Below are 19,240 nucleotides of genomic sequence, written 5' to 3'. Positions count from 1 at the left end.
TATATATATATATATATATATATATATATATATATATTGTGTGTGTGTGTAATATATATATATGTATGTGTGTGTGTGTGTGTGTGTGTGTGTATAGATAGATAGATATATAGATATATTTACACACATACATAGTATATATATATATATATATATATATACTTATCATTTATATTATATATAAATATTTTATATATAAATCTAAATTATTTTTCCTTAATATGCACATGGACGTGTGTGTGTGTTTTTTATATACATAATAAATATACACAGTACATACATATAGTATGTAAACATAAACCTTTATGTTGAATGTGATTAATCATGATTAATCGTTTGTTGTAATGCAAACAATCTTTTCAGTCTGGACTTAGACATTTCTTTCCTGTCAAATTATTAATCTATCTTGATGACAGTATGCCATTTAAAAGTACTGAAACCCAAGATTCAGCATCTGAAATCTGTTTTCACTCAGACTATTAAATATTTTGGACATAAAATATGGAAAGAATGGGTGGTTAAAGTTTATATGCATGTCTCTAGCCTAATAAACAAAACCCTTTGCTAGCACTGCAGGTGCTTTGTATTTATTTCAGATGTTGCCCCTTTGACCTCATCTTATCCTGTTAATCAGGGCTAATCTTTCTTCTGGTGGATTTGGGCAAATAGGCCAGTTAACCTCATAACTAAAGAATCACTGTTGCTTGTCTGGAATAATAGCAAGCTAATCTGAATCCATTGAAAACCCACCAGGCAGAAAAAGACTCCTTTCAGAAGTTGCAAAGGGGCTTCACAGAATGGCCGTAAATTTAGGTACGGATGACAGGAAGACATGCCCTTACCAAAGTTAAGAGGCTATTGAATAACCCCTGCCAATGTTTCTAGCACTTGCATTGAGACAGAACGGAGGTGATGAACACATGATCTCGTGTTTAACAGCACGTCACATGAAGCAGATGTGTAAATCGTAAGGGCAGAGTAATCCATGAAGGTTTTGTTTGTTTTAGGTCTGTCACGAATGAGATACACTTCCATTTGTTCGATGGGATCACCACTAAAGGGCTAAGTGCATCTCTGTTCTACTCAGGCAATTCATTACTGTATGTTAATTTGTTGCTAGCGCCAGGAGCTAGCCAAACAGACCCCACAGCCCTCCATCTGGCCAGGCAATTTCAAATTGAGATGGGCGGCAGTAGGTGCAGCTCGCAGAGGTGGGGGGAAAGATGAATAAGAGGGGCTTTTTAATGGTCTAGTGTGTATTTATTGACTGCTGGGAATTTTCGGAGATTGGGCAGCTGCTAAATTGCATGCTCCCTCAGAGTTATTCATGAAGTCACAATGTAAAGCAATAATTGCCTGGCAATAGTAGATGCAATTTCTATGAACGCATGTCGGTCCACTTTGCTTACAGTGACTGGGTAAGCCGCTGTGTAATGATGGAAGTGCACAGAGCGTCTTTTCACCTCAAACGACAGTGATCACAGAATAGTGAGCCGTCTTTGTGTGGCTTTCCTTCGTGTAGACCTTTCATATACATGAAATCACTTTATTAAGCAAGTAAGAGAGAGGAATGAGTGGATACAGCGTTATTATTATCAGTGCTTATAAGGCCTGGTTTTGTTGTCTTCAGGTTTAAAGCTGTCTGGAGATGTGATTCTTTGGTTACTTGATCAATAGGGCTGTAATACATGACTTCAGCATTTTAGAGGCATTGATTTGCACTTTTACTCCCAAAACATGTTTGTTATGTGAGAAAAAAGTCAATGAAGCTCTCACTTAAAATGAGTGGTTCAGCTAGCTGTAACACCATATCAGTCCGATGTCTCGGAGATGATATTATTACATGACATAGGATGTTTTTATTTACTTTCAGGTCTAAGGAAACTTGCTTGTAGCACTTAAATATCTTGTTAAGGTTGTGCAATTTTGTCTTAAAGAACATAAATGATAGTAACGATAGTCTTCTGTGTTGATTTGCATGTAGCCTTATGTGTAAAATTTTATAGGTGAAGTGTTTTTAAGTGCCACTAACATCACCAAATGAAAAAAAGAAACCAAAAATTTGAAAAACAAACCTTTTCTTTGTGCTCTTTGGTTTTCAAGCTGTTAGCTTAGCATATTAGCTTAACATTTGCTACCTATTTAAGAAAAGATCTTATAATTAACTTTTGTTTACAAGGGTAAATGTTACACTGATGTCGTGAACGTGTTACAAGCTAATTTCTATTCATCAGTACTTTTCTATTCAGAAATATTTTCACCCCTATCTTTCATTATTTATGAATTTGTGAACTGATTTGTATTAAATATTATTCAGCATAACTGCATTATTAAAAAAAGCATGCATTGTTTTATTTTGTGTGTGTGTGTGTGTGTGTGTGTGTGTATGTAATAAGTTCCTTTTTAACAACAAGAACTTTGAATAAAAAAAATAAATAAATTGTCTAGTTTCATGTGCCACATTTACTCAATGTTCAATAATAAAGAAATGGATGTATAATTTCAGTTCGGTGACAGACTGCCCATAAAGAGAATTTTATAGACCCTGAGATCAAGAAACATTGTTCTGTCTATAATTAGAGTGTCTGGAATATTTATGCCAGTGTTTGTTTCACACTAATAGCCTTTAGATTGTTTGTAGTGCATGTTGTAATTTGCTGTGCATGGATTTATTTATTTATTTTTAAATTTTTCAAATTTACATATTTTTACTTATATATGTTAATGCATTTTGATTTATTGTTTTTTTTATTTATACATTTTAGCTATATTTAGTATGCACATCTTATTTATTTGTGCATGCATTTATGCATGTATTTGTATTTGCATTTATTAATGCTGAGCAATCAACTTTTAGTTCCATAAAATTTAATTAGCAGTTTGATATTTTAAATTATGTGATAAATATTGATTTTTAAATATATTTTTACTTATTTATACTTGATGCCAATTTGACCTGGCACTTTTGCCTTATTGATGCGCTAAGGGTAAACAGTTCGTCTTAGCGTGTCAAGTTTGTGACAGTATTGCTAATTCATGTTTCCTTTGATGTGAGACTGATCATTATTCTTTGGTGTTTTGTGCACAGTGAGAGCAGGGATAGCATAAGAGGAACCTCTGCTGCCTCCCCATTAGTCCCCTGGCAATAACATGCTCTGATGATGGTCCTACAAAGCATTTTTCAAAGGCCATCTAATGGCTTCTGTCTGCTGCTGAAATATGTCATTAATGTCTGTGGCAATTACGAGAGTTGTCAGAGCTCTGGCTTTGTGCTGCTCTGTCCACGGATGAAAGAGTTGCGGGAAGAGAGAGAGAGGGATGGAGGGAGGGCTTTTGGGGAGGAGGAAGAGAACAGTAGAGGAGGTGATAGGGAGGTAGTGGGAATTGCTCTACTTGGGTATTAATTGCGCAGGGCGTCGTTGTCTCCACAGAGCAGCATTGACAGACTGTACACGCCAAAAGAGAAGCGTGATGTGTCACTTAGGGATATTCAGAACAACCTGTTTTCTAAGTCAGCTACTCTTATGGAAGCAATTTATCTGGCTTGTTTCAGGTTCATCTGACTTACTTCTTAGGGGGCATTTTTTAGATTTTGCAATGTCAATAGTATCAGCCAAATGATCCTAGTGGTTGACCAAAATGGGATTTTTAATGACTGATGGCGATGCCAATGTCAGTATGAAAATATATGAAAGATACAACCTAAGGCCGTTGGCTACATTTGCTATATACTTTGTTCTATTTGATACTGTTCTTTATATTGCTGTTTTATTATTTTCAAGTTCTGTGTTCTTAATACTAAAACCTAACTTTTAACTTTTTACTATTTTAAAGTTTTAAAACTTGCTGTCTCAGTTATGAGTCACCCAAAGTGGGTTTGTACATATAATATTTAATGTATATTTATTATGCGTTTGATTATATTTAATTGTGTATATATATAATATGTAATAAAATACGATTTTAAATAGTCTATATTTGTCTTTTATATTTTATGCGTGTTTAAATTATTTAATTTGTTTATTTTAATAAATTAACTTGTTTTGGTTATTTTAAATAAATCATTTTATTCTACATCCCTAATCCTAACAAATAGCAAAACTTAACAACTACCTTATTATTAAAATGCAGCAAATTAGGAGTTTATTGAGGCAAAAGTCATAGTTAATGGTTTGTTAATAGACAGACCTGAGTGTGACTCAATTTTGTTCATCATTTTAGGGATAATATTTATATACATTTTTATAAAACAATGTAAACTAAATTGAGTTAAAAAATTTTTTATCTAAAAATATCCAAATAGCTGCTGATTAATGATCTCTTAGTAGTCTTTAAGAGTTATCAATGTGTTTAATAGGTTTGATTCAAGTTGTAGTGTTGCACTTTCTCCTTGTTTATGCTCATTTCTACAGTTGTAAAGGTTGAAATCTCTTTGCTGAATGATATAACCAACAAATTCCAACAGGGAACATTTTGTACCCCCAGAATACTCCAGTAGTCTTCTTGGTCAGGTGCCTTTAATTTGCCAGAGTTCATAGCTAAAGCTTTGCATGTCTGTTCTTCAATGCGTGTAACCTTTTCATCTATATCTAGCTCTTTCTCTCTCCCCTGCCCACGTAAAATCAGCGCTTTCTGCTGAGTTTGCCTGTCTTGAACATGTGGAGGGCTTCTCCTGTGCCTCCCCGTACTGCGGTGAGGACTTGATTGGCTGTCACACTTATGTTTGCTGAACAACTCCTGTGACAAAAGACTCTTCAGCATTGCCTTGATGGAAGATATGATTGATGCCTCATCAGATACAAAGAGCGCTCTTGTGTTATTTCGCTCTCTGCTGGCTCACGGTAAATTGCTGCAGTAAATGCTGCCCTTTTTATAAAAAAATTTCCTGGATTTCCTTTTCTGTGCAATTTTGAAAGTTAGCATGTACAAATGCACAGAAATTCAGGATGGAGGCCTGAAAACAAGATGTTTAAGGATCCTTACAATAGATTTTTTTTCTTTAAAAGCTATGGATCGACCAGCTGCATGCCACAGAGGCTCGTTGCACGAGTGCAGCTGCAAATCAACCAATCCCAGAGTGGCTTCCCTTTCACGCCCTGTAAAAAGCCAACACGTTCCCCCAGGTTGCCCCTAGTGGACTGGCCATGCGATTGCAGCAGCCGCGGGTGGCTGGAAAGTCTGACTGCCTGCCAATAGCGTCTACAAGTGCCAGGACTGTAAGATGGCAGGTGGCACAGATTTCTCTCCCTGGGGGATTAGCCAGCAAAGACTAAAAAAGAGTAGACCTCCTCTTCTTATCCTTTTTCCCATGCCGCCGTCCCCCCACTTTGCTTTATTGGTTCCACAGATTCAGTATAGAAGGTGTTGAAGATGAGCAGGCGGAGATCATGACTGTTATTACTGCCTCCTTCGTCTCTTATTAGCCCTGCCTTTCTCCTCGACACATCCTTACCATCAAAAGCCTGTTTGGGCTCTGGGCTGGGAAGGCGAGAACCACATGTTTTGTATCCGCCGAAATAAAGTGTCTTCTCATCACCCTCATAATTATCTCCGAGCTGTCACATCCTATTGGCTTCTCCGGGCATGGAAAATGGGGTTTTGTGCGTGCTGCAAAGCCGGCCGGCCCGGGCTGCCGTCGGTGGCGGCGGAGCTGAGCTCGAACAGTGCTGCAGAAAATGCCCATAGGACAACCTTTAAATCTCCCATCCACTGCATGTGAGGATTAACAGCAAATCCTGCCTGACAGAAGTGTGTTTACTCTCCCCTTGACATCCTGTCAGAAATATCACCTCCATCCAAAGAAGTTTTTTGGACCTGAGGGGGTGTTGCCTGTGGATACACTCAAGAAAAAACAAACACTGTGGTTAAACTAAAATATTGGAGGTGGAGGAAACCTAAAATTTATGGTGATTGTGGTGCATAGACGACATAAACTGACGTGACCGTTCCTCCATCTTCAAAAAAAAGCATAATTATCACTGTTGAAACTATTTTGTCACTATACTAACAAACATATATTTACATAAAACCAAACAATTGATCAAAACTGAAACGTACACCTATATGGATATATTGTTTTTTTTTGGTCTAGTCTAGTGGAATGATTTAGATTTTGGCTTTCCTGTAACTGTGACCACCAAAAAAAAAAAAAAAATAAGACCACCAATAATTTGTAATTCTTTTTTGAATCCGATGCTGAGCACTGTTCTGGATCATTGCAGCCCAGTTTAATCCCTGCACACACACGATGACACACACATATAGACTCCCCACCCAGTATAATTAGGTGCATGTGGACTTTGTCTTTTGAGGGATGATTCGAATCGGACGACCGGCCTCATATGAGGCCCCATTTGGAGCACAAAAGACTGTCTTTTGTCAGGGTGAGAGGGTTAAGAGAGCTCATTTCACGGCAGTTTATTTGCTCTGGTCCCAAAGGGACGTCCCTCCAAGAGTACTATCAACTCTACCAGCTGGTGTTGGGACGGGACAGCACAAAGACCCCCGTAAAACTGACGTCCCATTTAAACAGCATTTAAGACAAATGAGATGATGGGGAGTGCTTAGATGATGGGGAACTTATTGTGTGTGTGTGTGTGTGTGTGTGTGTGTGTGTGTGTGTGTGTGTGTGTGTGTGTGTGTCTTTCTTTTTTTTCTTTTTTTCTTTTTTTACTGGTAGCAATGATTCAGGCAACTTATCAAAATATGCTTCTTTTATGTTGTTTTTTCACATTGTCCTTTCTAATTAAAAGCAGAATAATATGCTAATTAATATGAACAGTGCTTATTGTCTTTTCTAGATTTTCTTGCTGTGGCTTTTTTGGGTAACACTAGCCAAAAAAAATAAATAAAAATTATTATATATATATATATATATTGAAATTATTTTATTTCATTTTTTTGAAGTAATTTTTTTGTCAGTGTCACATGATCCTTTAGAAATCATTCTAATATGCTGAATTGGTGGTCAAGATTTTTTTTTTTAACCAGTGCTTTTTTAAAAATAGAAATTATTTATAACATTATAAAAAAATAATCTTTCCGGCCCCAAACTTCTGAACAGTAGTAGTGTATTAATAAGACTTAGGAGAGCTATTATAAATTATTTTAATTAGCACTTCATTGGTAAATTCATTGGTCTAGTTCATAAATTTCATTTGTTACTCTTTCTTCAGGTTCACAGGCGTTCGGCAGAGAGACTCCGGGACTTGTGCTGTGCGAACAGAGGCACCTTCATTAAAGTAGGGCAGCACCTGGGAGCGCTGGACTACCTCCTGCCTGAGGAGTACACCAGCACGCTGAAGGTCCTGCACAGCAGAGCACCTCAGAGCAGTATGGAGGAGATCAGGCAGGTCATACGAGAAGACCTGGGGAAAGAGGTTTGTTTTTCTGTCTGTCTGACAAAGTATATGCATTAAATGGGTGATGTAAGGAAGTTAGGAATTTTTGCAACTACTTGATTTTCCATTCATGACATATTTCTGGAATATTCAATTGGAAATAATCTAGAAATGAATTGTAAATGTTGGTTTATTAATTTATCTTAATTTTAATGATGCAAATCACATTTTCTCAAGTCATTATTGCAGGCTGCTCCTTGTGAGAGACAGGGGCTGTTATTCAATAATTGTCTTGGTCACTGTGGGTCAGCAGGGTTAATGTCACATGAAAGAAGCTATGGTCTCCCTCGTCGTCTTCTGTCAGCATTTTTGTGCCTCTCGTCAGAGCAGTCATCCTGAAAGTGCTCCCTCTCAGAAATGTTTTGACAGGCATTTCAATTTTGGTGGAGATAATTGTTCTGTTCTGAAGATGACCTGTTCAGATCATCTATCAGCTTGTGTCCCATTGTTTTGTGTTGCTATCCGGCTGTTTTCTCCCATTACACAGGAACAAGGCCATTCAAATTATGCTGCCTTTGAAAAGAGGTGTTTGGTTACTTTTCGAATCAATCAAACATATAATTTTACCTGAGAAATTATACACTTAAAAATAAAGGTTCCAAAAATGAGTTTTCACAGTGATGCAATAGAAGAACCTTTCTTAACTTACAGTAAGAACCTTTTCTTGAAGAACATTTTAATAATCTAAAGAACCTAATATAAAGAACATTTTGTGCAATGGAAAGATTCCATGGATGTTAAAAGATCTTCATGGAATCATTGATGCCAATAAAGAACCTTTATTTTTAAGATTAAAGAAAGAAAATCTTGCATTAAAGGAGGTTCCCAAGCCATACGCTGCGAATAATTCACCCCAAAATGAACATTTTCTAACCCCCAAGCTATCCAAGATTTATCTGAGTTTGTTTCTTCATCAGAACACATTTAGAGAAATGTAGTATCACTTGCTCACTAATGGATGGATTATTGTGATGTTTTTATCCTCTGTTTGAACTCTCATTTTGACGGCACCCATTCACTGACAGAGGATCTATTTGTGAAAAAGTGATGTAATGCTGAATTTCTACAAATCTGTTCTGATGAAGAAACATGCACCTCTACATAATGGATGGCTTAAGGGTGAGTAATTAAAATTTTGGGGTGAACTATTCCTTTAAGCAACAACCTAGCAAGTTTTCATCTTCCGAACATCTAAAAATTTAGTCTTTTTAATGCATTCTCACACTGTGGCAATCGCAAATCCTGTTGCATTTTAGTATTTCAGTTATGGTCAAGGTCACAAAACTTCCCAGTTCTGGCGGAATGACCTTGAACAAGAAGGACAATTCAAACCTGTAATCTTTTAGCCGGAGTCTGAGCAGGCAACCGTTAAAGAGCTGCCCTCCCTTGTGTGACCTTGGGAGGGCTACGCTTGTACCCATTCCCTTTAGGGTGATGACTGCATCTTTACAGTTTTATTATTGTAATTATTAGCTCTAATAGATCAGTCTGACTTCTTGCTTCACTGCCTTCCCGCCTCCCATTTTTCTCTCTCTCTCTCTCTCACAATCCCCATCCCTCCCTGCTGTATGACAGCCGCACTGGCGGCAACATTACGTAATTCTAGCCAGGTTGCGACTGGCTTGCGGAGATTTAGGGTTTTTTGATGTGTGTGTGTGCTGTGAGGTAAGAAGCATTTGAGACGTCGCTGTTTTGTGTGTCGGGAACTAGAGATGGACCCGTCATGGCTCGTTGGACTCAGTGCGGCGGGAGAATAATCTGTCTGCCTCTGTGTCACAATAAAAGTCCCCCCAATTCTCTGGCTTTCTCCTTTTGTCTCTCGTTCACTCCATTATCGTTTCTGTGTGAGAGTATGTGGATATGTAGATTAGGTGCGGCTTGCACTCCTAATGTTCTACAAGAATAATGCGTCTCTGTATGCTTTGTGTCAGGTCAGCGCAAGTGTTTTTAATGAACATTATTCATCTGGATTTAGCAGGGACATTTCTTTGAGGAGAAAAGCATAGTGGTTTATTCTCAGGGAAATTTGGGTGGGAAAGAAAAAACAATGCAAAATTAAAGCAGAAATGGTACTTAATATGAAATCACTAAAGTTAATCTATTAGTAGCCAGGTTTCCATCCATGTATTTACATGAGATTTTTGGGATATTGCATAAAAACCATAAGTAATATTTGACATTTTATTTTTATTATTTATTTACATTACCCCAATTACACACACACACACACACACACACACACACATAGTATATATGTATACATATATACATATATATACATATATACATTTATTTAGATATATGTATGAATGTATGTATGTAGTGTAACAGTTGTAACTACTCAGTATTTTTCTATTTAGGTTTTTTGTATGTGTGATATAATTTGAATTTAGTGAATAATGTTATGTTTATCAATTATATACATTGTTTTATTTATTTAATTAATCCTTATTCTTAGTGTTGGTTTTCTGTTAATGCTGCAAGGTAAATTATTTTTTAAATGCATTAAACTTAAAAATGATGTAAACATCAGAATTTAAAGCATAGAAATTATGACTATACATATATAAGTTTCCAATAGACTTAAAAAGCCAAACCCAGAGAAGGAGTCTGCCTGCTCATTTCACAAGTCTACCGTATGCCACTGGGCTGTAGTATCCGTTGTGCTGTTCCGTGACTGGTTGGCTATGCCCTTCAAACACAGTCTCTGCCAGGGCTTTTAGTGAGAGTCTCCTGCACCGTGAGGTAAACTACAGCATCCCAGAATTCCCCCACCTCCCCTCATATTTATTTATGAGGCCTGGCATGGTCTCACACAAAATCAAAAAGCTGTTACGGGTGGCTCTGCATCCATTTAGATAAGGAATTATTGATATCACAAAGGTGTGGGGAGGAAGACAGACACTGGTTTTGGTTTCCTCTCAGCTTGCCATCACTCTATCTCTTTAATTCACTCTTCCTTAAGCCCCCGAGCAACTGAAATGTTATTCCATGAGATTTCCAGTTAATAGAGCCAGGCCTCTGCTTTATACACTCTTGGAGTAGAAAGCCACTCAGCTTGTATATGAATATACATGTATACACATTTATATATTTTATATAAAATACATAAAATTAGTAATACATTCCCTGTCATGTGATAGTGATACTCTGCTTTTATTGTAACCTTATGACACCTCTCAGCATACAACAGAAGAACTATTATCCTTTTGCATTGCATGGCTTTCTAGAAGCCTTAAGGAACGTTGTGTGCTGGTGTACAATATTAACCTCCAGCACACTGTATAAGGGAGGGTTGGGGAGAGGGACTGAAAAAAGGACGAGGCACTTAGTAGTTCAATTATGCAAATATTTATCAAAAGTAATTATCACATTCTGGTGAAAAATGGAGCTAATTACTCAACACTACCTAGTTTTGAGCTCACATTGGGGGGATAGAGTGCGCACACAACAATTTGAGCAAGGACTCTCAACCATGAGCTTAAGGGGTTGTTTGTTAATAAATAATAGTATGTACTGAGGTGGTTGTGAACATTAATAATAATGGCAGGTCTTTAAATTTAGAAAAATCGTAAGTGTGATCACTTAGAAAAGTAATAGCGAAACAAGACGCACAATTTGAGATGTTAATGTCAGAAAAGGGCAAACATTGAATTCCTTAACCCTAACTATTAGTCATTTTAGATGCATTTATGACATATTGTAATTATCGTAGTTCCGAGATGATGTCATGTGATTTTCTAGGCAAACTATGCGTTTCTATGGCAACACCATTAGTGCCTTACAACTTGTAAGTTTGGAATGTTCTGAGAGCTATGAATTGAACCATGTGACCGCTGTATCATATAACGTATTACGTATTGTCATCTCGTAATTATGATATGGCAAGAACGCAGCTTTAATAGTGATTTTTGTCTTTGAAAACACCATTAATTAACATTACTGGTTTCATGATTTATCATCGTTGTCCTATTATATATTATCCTATATGTTCTCGCCTGAAAATGCTCTCCTCCACATCTGCTGAGGCAAATGCTTTTGCCGTGACACCTCCACATATTTAGATAGGTCTTGCGTGGTCAGTCACTTTCAGTTTCACTTGAGGATAGTTAGATCTAAAATATAACCTAAGAAAGGCCCTGCCACTCATTAACCAAAGGAAACTCAATTAACCTTTTATGAGACAGTGGGCTGTACAGGAGAGGTTTGCCACGTTTGTTTTTACCACTCCACTGCAGTTCTCTACTTTAGCAAAGACAGACGTATCAGTCTGTGGTTTACACTAGTTTTCTGTCATTTGGTAGAGAAATGCTCTTTAAACTGTCATTGATATAAAAACACCTCACCTTCATAAATATCTTCTCGCCCGCACAGGTTCATGTCGAGTCCAGAGATAGGATCTCTCTGTGAGACCCTTCCACAATATTGTATTTAATGTCACTGTTTGGTCACATCATCACTTTTTTCTGCACCGGAGCATGCAATATAATCTCTAATCGACACGTAGCTTCTTGTCAAATCCCCCCTCAGTTGAGCAATTGTGCCATCTGAGCTACGAGATGAAGTTCTTAACTGCTCTGTCAGCCTGGTATAAATAGATCCCATCTCTGCTGTCCCATCTCTTTTCCTCCTCTCCTAATATTCTTCTGCAAACTTCCTGAACCATTAGCTCAGCTATGCCCTTGAGGGGGACAGAGTTTAGTTTAAAAGCACTTTTTTATTTATTTAATTAAAATGTCAGTATTCTTACAGTTTTATATCTAATTATGTTTATACTATTAAAATATATATCCACATCTTTAAAACAATATGTTTGTTTGTGTGTGTATGAAATAATATATCTACAAATAAACAATTGTAAGTATATATAGATAAATATATATATACACACACACACACACACATATATATAATAAAATTACATACACATACTTAGAGTACAATTAGAATTATAGTGTATTTTAATTTTAAGTGGCCACTACTCAAGTCTTTAGTGTCACCTGAATATTCAGAAATCATTCTAATATGCTGATCTGGTGCTTAAGAAACATTGCTTATAATTATTATTGTTGATGCTGTGATGCTAAATATTTTTGTTAAAACAGTGTTTTTTTGTTTTTTTGAAATAGAAATCATTTGTTGCATTATAAATGTCTTTACTGCCATTTTAATCAGTGATTTATTGATTTATTTAATTTTTTTTCGGGAAAAAAGTTTTAGTTTCTTAAATGATATAATAAATATTAATAATAAATATATTTTCTGCACATTAAACAAGGACCCTCAAATATGATGATGGTCCCTCAGAAGGGTGACGTCATATATTAGGGTTCTTGTTTACTGTGCAGGATGGGAATCTCGTCAGTTTCCAGCTAGAGTCCACTGTGCAACCGTAGCCTCATTTGGACCATGTAACCTCATTCATCTTCAGTCAGGTTATGAGTCTCTGATCTACCGGTGCAATGTGAGCTCTCTGGCCTGTAGGTCTATGCTTGTCCCTTAGAGAAAAGACTGGGCTCATGGGGCAGGGATCCATTACAGGAGACCATTAAACAACAGATGGCAGGCGAGTCCCAGCCTAGGAGTGGCCTGTGAGTGTGTGCGCTCGATCGGGCGAGGGAATCAGTGCTGTGGAAAGGGGGTGGATCCCTCGGAAAGCGCCACCGCTGCTGCCTCATTCTCAATGACACAACGGCCAGCCGAGCATGTAAATGTGCATCATTTCCTCTAATGATGTGCTGGATGTGTGGCATCATATGGGGCGTGTTTCAGCAGCACAGACGCAGAGGCTGCAGGAGCAAGACGAACCGAAACACTCGCTGGGGCGGCAGCTGTGATTAATCACCCTGCCCCAATACTCTTCCTCCTTTCTTTCATTTGTTCATTCAGTCGTTATGTCTTTCTTCTTTCTTTTCTTTCTTCATTTTTCTCTTTCTTTCTTTCTTTCTTTCTTTCTTTCTTTCTTATTTTCTTTTCTTTCTTTCTTTCTTTCTCTTTTTCTTTCTTTCTTTTTTTCTTTTCTTTCTTTTCTTTTTCTTTTCTTTTTTTTTATTTCTTTCTTTCTTTCTTAATTTCTTTCTTCCTTTCTTTCTTTCTTCATAATTTTTCTTTTTCATTCTTTTGTTTGTTTTTGTTCTTTTTCATTTATTCATTCTTTTGTGTCAGTTTTTATTTTGTTCATTCTCCCTTTTTCACGTTTGTCTTTTTTAGTTTTTCTTTGTTTTTAATTTTTGTTAGTTCTTTCTTTCATTAACTAATTTATTCAGTATTTTTTCAGTACGTTCTTTCTTTCGTTTTGTTTCTGCTTAAACATAAACATCCTGCATAAAAACTAGAATGATAAATAATAAGAGAAAAAACAAAACAAATCATTACTACTTTTAAATCTCTCATAAGGTTTTTTTCTCCCTTAGAATTCCATTACAACTGCATTACTGTAAATCCAATTTTTGGTTGTTTTTTTGTGGAGGGTTGAGTCACGATTTGATCCATGAACACCCAGTGGGGCCACAGGATGATGAAAATTCAGTTATACTTAGCATGGGGGTCTGAGAAAAGAGCATGTGGTCTTTTTTGGCATTGGTGTATGGTAGTAAAGAAGCATGTGGGTGGCTGGACATCTTTGGCGTTGGTGATTTGTTGGACCCTGTAAATATCCAGACTCAGCCCTCTTTGCTTCAGTGGTTACCACCCTCGCAGAGTGCAGGCTGTCCCAGTGCTTCCTGTATCCATATGGACTGTTCTCTACAATCACTACCATTCCATGCCAAACCCTTTAAAGCGACACCAACACTCTGGCCCAAGACCAAGCTTTGTTTTCCAAAAATAATAAAAGATGAAGATGGTGGTTTCTGCTAATGTTTTTGTATGTAGTTTATATTTTTAGCTTTTATATATTTATGCTTATGTATGTGTGTGTATATTTCCATTATGCAAAATCATTGGCATAGGGGAATAATAAAAATATATTATGTTATAGTAGTTATGTTATATGTGTCAGGGATGTGATTTCCGTATTTTCCGACCTTGGAGGGAGGAACCATGTGATTCGCGTAGATCCAAGGTTTTCCGAGGTTGGTTACTGCATGATGATTGAAAACAGTACTGCACGAGTACTGTTTTTGGTTTCGATTTACTGTTAGTGCTGCGCTTGGTTTGAGCCGCTTTAATTCGTATTTGGGAACGCAACATTTGTCATTAGAAACGTTTATAAATCATGTTGTTGTTTACAAAGAAGTTTCAGTGTCACATGATCATTCAGAAATCATTCCAATATGCTGATTTGCTGCTCAATAAAAATTTCTTATTATTATTATCAATGTTAAAAACAGTTTTGCTGTTTAATATTTTTTGTGGAAACAACGATACCACTCAAACATTTGTATAAGATTTAAAAAAGAGAGAGAAATTAATAATTTTATTCATCATGCATGAAAGTGTCAAAAAGTGAGTGAAGACATTTAAAAGGATTTCTATTTAATAAATGCATTAACAGATTTAATTAATATATTTGATTATTGCAAATAAATGCTGTTCATTAAACTTAATATTTATCAAAAAATCCTGAAAAAATAAAGTGCATTATCATTTCCACACAAAATATGAAGCAGCAAAATTGTTTTCAACATTGATTATAATCAGAAATGTTTCTTGAGTCAACTAAATTGTAATGATTTCTAAAAGATCATGTGACACTGAAAAGTGGAGTAATGATGAAGAAAGTTCTGCTTTGCATCACAGGAATAACATAACATTTTATAATATATTAAAATGGAAAACTATTTTTGTATTTGTAATTATATTTCACAATATTTCTTTTCTTTCTTTCTTTTTCTTTTTTTATTTTCTTTATTTTTTTTTATTTTGGTCAAATAAATTCAGCCTTGATGAGCAGAAAATCATTAATAACTGTAATGTTTCCAAACTTTTGGCAGGTACTTTAATAATAATAACAAATCTTTATACTTTACTATAGTATATTATAGTACTTTATTATAATATATTATTATATTGTCATGACTATTAAATGCTGCTTTTTATTTTTACAGGACAGTATGTATTTTTACAATATAAGATGTATCTTTTTAATGTGCTAAAATATATATTTTTAATAAGGATTGCTGGGGGCGGGAGTAGAAAGATGTTGTCTGTTTAACTTTTTAGCATTATTTTACGGTAGCCAGTTTTCTCTCATCTGTTTCAGTTTGGACTCATTCTCTTGTGCTGTGTCATCGTAGGTATAGTGGACATGCAGCTCTGCTGCTTAATAAGGCAGAACACTGCAAGAAGCCAATGTAGTACATAGATGTGCCTTTTCATCATAAAGTGAACAGCCAAGTTTACTTGGAGTCTGCAAGTATTTTTTGAAGTCATAAAAAATGAAAAACGAAACGGAACTGTAGCATTTGTGGTGGCATATGTGGTCCTACAGTGTGAATCTGGAGTGTGCCGTAGAAATGACTCGACAATCTGTCCACTCGGCTCTGAAGAGAAGACCCTACTGCACTGCTCTGTGGTGCGTCTCGAGATGGTTCCTTACTCTCTGTGAAAACAAACAACGAAACAACTTTTCCAGACTTTCAACATAAACATTTTTGAAGTTCGTTAATGAGGATGCAGTTATAAATAGGATACATTTTGTATTTTAAATGTATAGTATAGTAGCAGAAGCGACTGACTTATGTTTGTTTTGCCTTTTTTGTACTTATCACTAAGGAGCTTTATGTTGAAAGGTTTAAAGGAGTAGTTCATTACAAAAAAAAAAAAAATTTGCTGAAAAATTTACTCATTCATCTATCATGGATGGCCTGAGGGTGTTTTTTTCATCCGAACAGACTTGGAGAAATGTAGCATTACATCCAGAGCCAGCACCAGCGCAGCACTGAGAAGGGGGCGGCTGAGGTGACGAAAGAGGGCGATGACATAGCACAGCGTAAAAGTAAAAAAAAAAAAAATCACGTATTTGTCGGACCAATATTATTACAACTATTAGAATACAGGGTTCACACAGATAGAGATTTGGTTGCGAGGCAGGTCAGTGGAAGTTTCAATTCTGAGTGAATTAACCTATTAAAAGCTACTTAGCAATACAGATGGCAGAGTATTGAATAAAAAAAATTCGCATAGCCACCAACTTAAAAATCAAATCTGACATCCAGGAAATAAAAATGTGAGCAGTTTTAGGCAGCAGTTTTACCACAAATATACACAAGTGATACCAGAAATACTTGTCTGTGTTTGCTTCACTATGGAACACAAGCTCATTGCGACCGATTCCCTGACATAATATATTCATTGTGACCCATTTAACAGATGCATCATTTTAAGTTAGAACAACTTGAACAGCAACAAACAATAACAATACAGTGAAATAATGAAATTATCTAACATCTAGCCCTCTATTATACATGAAAAAATATTTCATCATAGCTTACTCATTAGTGCTGCTTTCTTAATTGCACCGCTTGTGCAGGAATTTGTGTCAGAGTAACAATTACAATGCTACTTTGTGAAACGGACTGTCCTAAATTGTTGCTACAGTGACATCATATTAATGCTAGAAAGCTTATGAATTTGGCAACTATATTTTTTAAATATAGTTTAAAACTGTGTTAAAACCCTGTGGCGCCGGCCCTGATTATATCACTTGCTTACCAATGGATCCTCTGCAGTGAATGGGTGCCGTCAGTCAGAATGAAAGTTTAAACTGCTGATTAAAAACAAAACTCAACAAGCAACCTCGGTACATCAGTTAACATCTTGTGAAGTGAAAAACTGTATGTTTGTAATAAACAACTCTATCCTTAAGACATTATAGCTCAAAACTGTTGTTTCCAGCTAAAATGCCTGTATTCATAATATTTCTTTTTTTTTTCTTTTAGTGATAAAGTAATTTCCTCTGAATAGGAAGAGAAATATAGAGAGATCAAGTACCACAAGTGAAAACAGCTCAGAACAGTTCTAAACTAATATCTTGGTGTGTTTTTTTTTTTTTTTTTTTTGATATGAGAGGACAACAGGGGGTGGACTTTTTCACTGGAGGATGCATTATTAAGGATTATTGACTCAGTTTGAGCAGAAGTGAAGGTTTAAAAAGTAAAACACCTTTGTGATGGATTAGTTTTTTACAAACATGCAGCTTTTCACTTTACAAGAGCTTAATTGAATGTCTAGAAGTTGTGTGGATTATTTTTTATCAGCTGTTTAAACTCTCGTTCTGATGGCACCCATTCACTGCAAAGAATGCAGAGGTGAGAAAGTGATGTAATGCTTAATTTCTCCAAATCTGTTTAGATGAAGAAAAGAACTCCTCTATATCTTGGATGGTCTGAGAGTGAGTAAATTTTCATCCAATTTTTGGGTGAACTATTCCTTTAATAATATAACCTTTTCCTTTACGTTAAATACTAGCTTTTCATATCGCAAAACTGACATTTATAAAAATGAAATATTAAAATAACACATCAATCCTGAAAGAGGAAAAAGCAAAAAAGGAAGCAAAAACATCTCTTGTTGCTTTTGATGGGGCACTACAAAGATGGGGAAATAGTTTTTCCCTTTTCTTAAAAAAAGATGATAAAAATGAATAAAGCAGTGGTGCGTTAGTTCAAAAGCTGATAAATACCCTCTGGGTTTCTCCTCTAGCACGATAAGAGATTAAAATATTACCATAAACACTGCATTATCTCACTCACCAGAGTTTCTCTCCCATACGCCCCACAGCAGAATGTTATCTCTCCATCTCCTCAGCATGAATATCTGCTCCATTAGCAAGCCATTCATCCACCCAACACACTGGCTCTGCTCTGAATAGGACCATAACACTGCTAAAAGTGATTGCATATCTTTTTCTTGTGAGACTGGTTCGATGCCAAACCAGTCGACTGTTGAAAGTTGTTCCCCTTACCGTTTCTTTTGCATTAGCTTCAATGGCTGTAATGGTGCCTGTGTGAAAGTGTTTTGAAGGCTTTTGTCTATCTACAAACCTTCGCCATGTCAAGTGGCATCATGTCATCTTTTATTGCAAATGCATTTCATAAGAACTCCACAATACATTTTCCCAAACAGAAAAAATAACGCAGGAAAGAAGCATTTAAAAAATCTTTAATTACAGGTCTTTTTATATAATGTGTGATTGCAGAGGAGAATTCACATTTGTGAACACTTGATTTGTAGCCTTAATTAGCTAAACTTCACCAAACCTCGCTTTTACAAACAGAACCTTACAAAATATAGGCCTGCAAGTCTAGGTGTAACTTGTCACTAGAAAAAAGGAAAAGAATGCTTTAATTTGAAATAAAAAAAAAAAAAAAAAATATATAATATATATATATATATATATATATATATATATATATATATATATATATATATATTTATATATATATATATATATATTTTTTATATATATATATATATATATATATATATATATATATATATATATATATATATATATATATATATATATATTTTTTTTTTTTTTTATATATATATATACATTTATATATATATATTTATATTTATGTTTTTTATTAGTTGTGTTTATTTCATTTTAATTTTTTGTATTTTTGTAGGTAGTAGTTGATTGATTCTAATATTACTTTTGATTTGTATATTGTTTATTTTTCTGATTAGGCTTTTATAGATTATTTCTAATGCCAGTTATCCACATATTCTTTTGGCATATGCTTTTAGTAAATATCCAGCGTTTAATTATACTTGTAAATGGGGAATGCCTATGGTATATTATTATAAATTAGCCCTAAATTGCATTTTATTAAGTATTTGTATTTATTTTGTATTGACATTTGGATCTCAGTGTTAAAGTACAGGATGTC

General features: G+C 35.5%; 1 protein-coding gene across 1 annotated transcript in view; it reads left to right on the top strand.

Annotated features, from left to right (window-relative positions):
* Window positions 1-19,240, top strand: part of LOC109076068 (aarF domain-containing protein kinase 1-like) — a 105,720-nt gene that overhangs the window by 25,077 nt on the left and 61,403 nt on the right. Inside the window, exon 4 of the mRNA XM_042742038.1 lies at window positions 7,176-7,379. Coding sequence (XP_042597972.1) covers window positions 7,176-7,379 — 204 coding nt within the window. The remainder of the gene's footprint in view (window positions 1-7,175; window positions 7,380-19,240) is intronic.

The sequence above is a fragment of the Cyprinus carpio genome, chromosome B17, assembly GCF_018340385.1.
Source record: "Cyprinus carpio isolate SPL01 chromosome B17, ASM1834038v1, whole genome shotgun sequence".
NCBI lineage: Eukaryota > Metazoa > Chordata > Actinopteri > Cypriniformes > Cyprinidae > Cyprinus > Cyprinus carpio.
This window is presented reverse-complemented; position numbering and strand designations above follow the sequence as displayed.